General features: G+C 32.5%; 1 protein-coding gene across 1 annotated transcript; it reads right to left on the minus strand.

The window, feature by feature from the left end:
- Nucleotides 1-383: 383 nt before the first annotated feature.
- Nucleotides 384-1,557, minus strand: LOC107178142 (protein SHI RELATED SEQUENCE 3). Its single transcript, XM_015532979.3, has 2 exons — nucleotides 1,212-1,557; nucleotides 384-1,006 (listed from the first exon to the last, which is right to left on the minus strand). The coding sequence occupies exons 1-2, from the start codon at nucleotides 1,486-1,488 to the stop codon at nucleotides 591-593; spliced, it is 693 nt and encodes a 230-aa protein (XP_015388465.1). The 5' UTR covers nucleotides 1,489-1,557; the 3' UTR covers nucleotides 384-590.
- Nucleotides 1,558-6,048: the final 4,491 nt, after the last annotated feature.

Here is a 6,048-nt window from a genome sequence, read left to right on the forward strand (position 1 = left end):
GGTCTGCCAAAACTTATGTATGTAGTAGAATTAGAAATGTAGATTAGTTTCAAGCCTGCAAAGATACGGGAAATAGGGAAAAAAGCAGCTTAGAAGTTCGTAAACAAACAATTAAATGAGATTGGCTGATACTTAGAAAGACTTAAGGACAAAGAAATTAACAAGAAGACAAACTGCTAAGTGCTAAGACTGTCTTCAGAATATCACATTTAATTAATTAATATTACCAAAGAAGATCATATAATGCAAGCATTGGAGTTAAAAAACAATGCACAAAGAAATAAGCTCTTTAGTACTTTCTAGTTCAATCGACATCAATTATATAATCAAAATCCACTGATATCAAAACAACACAACAGCAACAATGATGTTGGCAAGAGAGAGCCAGTGAAGCCAATAAGTGTAAAATCCCTATTGGTCTCTTGGAAAGATACATATGATGATTAGACATATATAAAATAAAAATGCTTAGGAAAGAATTAAATCAAAGCTAGCTAGCTAGCTAGCCAGCCAGCCAGCCAAGTGATCTCTTAAGCATTTAATTTGTTCTTCAATTCCCACATTTCTTTCCAAGATACAACTTGATCAGTCTAAGAGTTTGGATATTTTGGGAAAAATTGCGTACCCGCGGACACGTAAGAGCCGAATGGGTATGTAAATGAAGAAGAATATGGAGTTTCATCAGCTGCAGCTAAAGCAGTAGTAGTAGTGGTAGTAGCAGCAGTGGTGGTGGTTAGGGCAGCAACAGTGAAGGGATAATAAGGTTGCTGCTGATGCTGAGGTGGCGGCGGAGGTTCACTGGAGGAGCTCTCTCCCACATTGTTATTGGAGTTACTTTCACAGCCTTGATAATAGAGAATTCCTTTGAAAATATGCCCTCCAACACTTATAGAAGTTTTGTATGCAAGTGTTGTTCGATCAATTGCATCATCAATGGAACTCACTTTAACACATCTAAATGTTGCCTCAGATGTTATTTCTGCTGGAAAATTTCCTATTTGTAACCCTATAACAATTAAAGAACCAAAGAAAAAATAGATCACAACAAATAGTTAAACTCAGGCAATTATTAGAACGCAGGAAAAGAAATCTGCTAGCTAGGGTTACAACTTACGACAGAATCTTTGGAAACACAAGCAAACGATATGAGGCGTGTTTGATGAATCTACATAACTGTTAGCTTTCTAAATGTGCAGATCTAACAACTTTACCTGGTGACGAAGGATTCTCTCTAAGCCTTTTTGGGCTGTGTCCCTGAAGCTGAAGATGCTGTTCGTGAACAGGAACAAGGTGTTGATGATGATACCTCTGGTGCCTTCTGTAGGCTGGAATCCAAGTGCTTTTAATATGAGTTTCACATTCATATCCTCTTCTTTTACAACAAGTCCTACACCTCATGTACGCACAGTTCTTTTTGGCTTGGTTCCCACAGTCTTGACATCTTGTGACGCCTAATTCAGCTCCTAGTTGTCTAATATTCATCATCATTAATTCATTACACTACTAACACCTCACCTCTCATTTTTCTTTCCTTTTCAAACTAAAGTACCGCACACCCGTTTGCTTTTATCACTTATCTTTTTTGCAAAAAAAATGTAGGAATCAAAACAAGGGTTTTGCTTTTGTGGGTATATATATGTGGTGTAGTCTTTAACTACTTGGGGTTATGTCCTTCAAACCTTTTTGAGAAACTAGTTATAGAAAAACTTAACAAGAAAGATATTTTGTTGGTGTTTTTGCAGAGTGAAACACTGAAAATAGTAACAACCAAAAGTATTACAGAAGCTAGCGCACACAAGCCGCCATGGCTAACACATCATCAACTCTCAACTCAAGTTTTTTATGAACAATTTATCCCAGACACCCACAAGACATAGAGAAAGAAAGCACTAATGAATTCTCTCTCTTTCTCTGATTGTTTTGTTTTTTTTTTTTTTTTTTTAATAATAATATCGGACATGAGCTGATGAGTGAAATGATTAAAGTACTATTTCGGTTGTGCGTTAAGCAGAGCTGGCGTAATTTGATACCGTTGGGTTTGGGTACAAATAAATAGATATGAGATGTGAAATTTGATACAATTTATTAAATGAGTTAGATTTGGGTCTATACTATTTTTTTTATATCGGACTAAAGTTAAAGTTCTGAACTTATTTATTCGATTAATGACACAATTATATTTTTTACTCTAAAATAATTTATAAATTCTTATTATCGACTTAAATATTAGACATGATTTTTTTTAGAATAACAAACATATACACATTGTTTTATTTATAAAATTTTATATAAATTTATAACTTTAATATATAGTGCAAATATCTAATATTTTGATAGATATGAATATTTTTAATATCGAAAAAGAATATATACACATACATTAAAAAAGAGATAATGATTCGGGATTTCTACTGCAGGCGGTCTGATTCCGGATCATTTAGGGCGTTGGATAACTGGCTTTGGGATGATGATTGGCTCTTGCTCTATTACGGTTGCAGAACTTTAGGGCTTGTATCAGGGGCTTCAGCTTGCTTGGAACTCAGGTATCCGTAGATTGAAAGTTGAAACGGATAGCCTGTGCGTTTCACAGTTGGTGGCTAGACCATCGCCCATCGGTGATGACTAATGACTATGCTCCCTTGGTCCAGGCTATTAAGGATTATCTTAAATTGGATTGACATGTTTCCATCTCCCATATCTACAGAGAAGCCAATTTCGCCACAGATTATATGGTAAACCTCGTTTTTTCTCTTCCTTTTGGCCTTCTTGTGTACCCTACCCCCCCTTTGGGTGTTCGGTCTCTTTTGCTTCATGGCTTTTACGGGGTTTCTTACCCCGTTCTGTTCTTCATTAGCTCTTTTTAGAGCCCCAGTTGAATAAAAAAAAAAAGAGATAATGTGTAAATATTTAATATAAATTTTATTAAATATATAAATATTAAAAATAAAAATTTTGTTCAAATTTTATTAATATTTTGATATAAATATTTGACATAATTATTATGCGCGTCATGATTGAATCAACTTAAATTGAATCAACTTAAATTTAATATTTTTTGTGACACGACGCAATACGGCCGAATGACTCGTTATTGGAGCCAACAGCTCAACAGGTACGCGTAAAAGAAGGAATTAATGACGAGCAAAAATATATAAATAAATAAAAATTAACCTTGGCGTTGGTACTAGGTTTATAGGTCTTATGATTTTAAACAGTAAGCTAAAGAATAAACACTGTTTGTATAATAAATAAAATACTAAAAATGGTTCAAAAAGTTGCAGGTCCATATTTATTTTCTCTGACAGTCAAAACTGACACCTACATCACTATTCGTCTATCAAAATAACCGGGTCTTGACACTTTTCATTTCACTCCAGTGCTTAGCTTTGCTTAGGCTGTGTATGTGGGTTTTGGCCTACAACTACTTTATTGGACTTCTTCTTCGTAGTCTCTCTTTCCTATGAGAAATGAATGAAAGTATAATTAATCTCATAGGGCTAAAACTTATGATTTAAATGATCTCATTTTGTACCATATTATTATAATTTTTTGTCCTATAAGATTATTCTTTTCTTACATTAATTTCTTAGTATTATGAAGATGAAGTACAATAAATACAAAAGTTAATATTAGCATTGGATGATTTTTTTTTATACACTTATATATTATAATCCGATATTTATAATTAAAAATCTGTCGGGACTTGTTTGAGTAATTTTATTACAACACAGCCTGAATATCAATCCTCATTAAACTAGAAGAAGATTTACCCTCATTATTATTTGAGTAAAATCGATCATACTCTAATATGGGGAGTCAATTAACTCCCATTATATATGGAGATAAGTCCAGCGATGACCCTGCGCTGGGACTTGAATTGAATGATGTTATTACTCACGGCGACTCATCCAAATTATTGGATGGTGTAGGTCAAGTGTTTGGATTAGGAGGTATATTGGTATTGGAGTCGTTGGATGGCTTTAATAGTGTGTTTCAAAGTTCTAATAGCTTGGATTAGGGGCCCGTTGAAAGGTTATCTAGTGAATTAACTTGAAATAGACACTAGCGATTTTCTTTTTTAAATAGAAATGTTTTCTCCACAGGTACTGTAAAATTTCTTCAGCGCCTCATAAGACCTTAGTGCATGCCTTTTTACAATTTTTGAAGTAGCTCAACTTCAATATCAATGGCAAAATGAGTGTAATCAACTTCCTAGTAGTTGAAAAAAAAAAATCTCTCATATGAAGGGAAGTTGTTAACGCTCTACTAATTGATACGTGATTTCAAAACATAGTGATTTTAATTTTTAAGAATACAGTGATTGGTAACTCCAATGCACTCATTATGCAACTTTATATGTAATGAATTAAACATTTTTTTTTAAATAGTTCTTTATACGTAAAATTGTTGGTCCAAACTTTAAAGAAATGCAGATGTTAGCAGAAGGGGACTCTTGTAAGGTTACAATTTCTAGTTTTGTAAAAAAAAAAAATGATAGTGTTAAGATGCAGTGTGAAATTGCTGTATGTTAATTAAGAATAGTTTCTGAGCAGCCACAAATTCCTTTCAAGCTTAATTTACGGGTTTTAAAGATCTATTTTAAAAATTTTACTTTAAAAAGAAAAGGTAATAGTAACTTGATTGAGTGTTATACTTACAATGAGAGATTTGTGAAATAAGAGCTGTGAGTTGTAAGTCATCAAATATTCACTCGAAGGCCTACTCATTACAGGCACAAAGACAAAACTCAAGACTCAAAAGATGACCATACTCTTGATCTTGAACCAAAAACATCTCTGTCCCTCCCAATAATAAGGTGAGAGTAGCATTAATTTTGCCCATCAAGAAACGTATAATGGGAGTGGAATTGTCCATATAATGGAATAGAATAATTTTGGGCTGCAGTACTCTTAACAGAAATGATGTAAAAAAAATTTCTTGCAAGTTTTCTTTGCCTTTTAAAAGATACAAAATCTCAGCCACTATTTTGATGTGAAGCAACACCTCATTGATGGAACGGAACGAGAGCGTGCCCCATATTCACACCTAACCACTAGCAAAATCTATCAACAGTGGGACACTGCTAGGACTCGTTTGTTTCCTTTTTCCTTTTTCCTTTTTTGCATTTTGTTCTCTTCTTTCTTGTTTCTCATCTGTGTACGGCATACACCAACAAAAATGTTTCCCAGTGGCACATGCATATTTTCATCTTTGGGTAAATTTTAGAAGCCTTAACTTAACCTACCCTCAGGTTTGGGGTAGTCTTTCTTATTTTGATAGAATATATTTACGTATTCTTAGAGACCTCCGGTACCTTTGCATTCCGTTTCGTTTAAGTTAAGTAGACGAGAGTAAGATGGTAATTGGACAAGGCAGTGCTAAAAAATTCAAATAAATTTAATGTTTTCTATTTGGGTTTTGAAATTGGTTTCAACTTTGTTAATATCCATGGGCTAATAAACTGAAAGAAGCTTTTACTCAAAAGATATTAACACAAGATAAAAAATTCTCATCTCTTTCCTTTACTAAATCCGAAGCAACTAAGCTCAAAATCCATTTCATTTTTTTTTTTTTTAATGATGTGTTTACTTGAAAATTTAGGAAATGTGAATGAAAGTCATGTTTATTTGGCAAAATGTAATTTGGGAATGAGAATAAAATATATAGATCTCACACAATTTGGGAATAAGAAATGAGAATCTCATTCACATTGGGGGTTGGGAATAAAGATTCTCATTCTCTGAACTGACTTTTGTATCCCTCTATTTTTTTCATATTTCCTGAATTACTCTCGTTTAAATCACAATTAATTTTATTATTTTAAATTTCATTGTTATTATTATTAAAAAAATTTATTAAATTTATTATTTTAGTTATTATTAATTATTGTTATTATTATTTTTATTAATATTATCATTATTAACATTTATTATTATCATTTTTAATTAATATCATTTTTATAATAATATTTATACATGTATCTAGTTAATGAAAATTACATTGTCTAATGCCATGACTATTTTAGTAAATTGATTCTCATTCTCATTC

This window comes from Citrus sinensis, chromosome 8, assembly GCF_022201045.2.
Source record: "Citrus sinensis cultivar Valencia sweet orange chromosome 8, DVS_A1.0, whole genome shotgun sequence".
Taxonomy (NCBI): Eukaryota; Viridiplantae; Streptophyta; class Magnoliopsida; order Sapindales; family Rutaceae; genus Citrus; species Citrus sinensis.

Bases quoted from the DNA above. Each gene is read 5' to 3' on its own strand.
- LOC107178142 (XM_015532979.3), bottom strand. From the start codon at position 1,488: ATGATGATGAATATTAGACAACTAGGAGCTGAATTAGGCGTCACAAGA. The intron at 1,007-1,211 runs GTAAAGTTGTTA...TAATTGTTATAG, and splicing joins AGAGAATCCTTCGTCACCAG to GGTTACAAATAGGAAATTTT.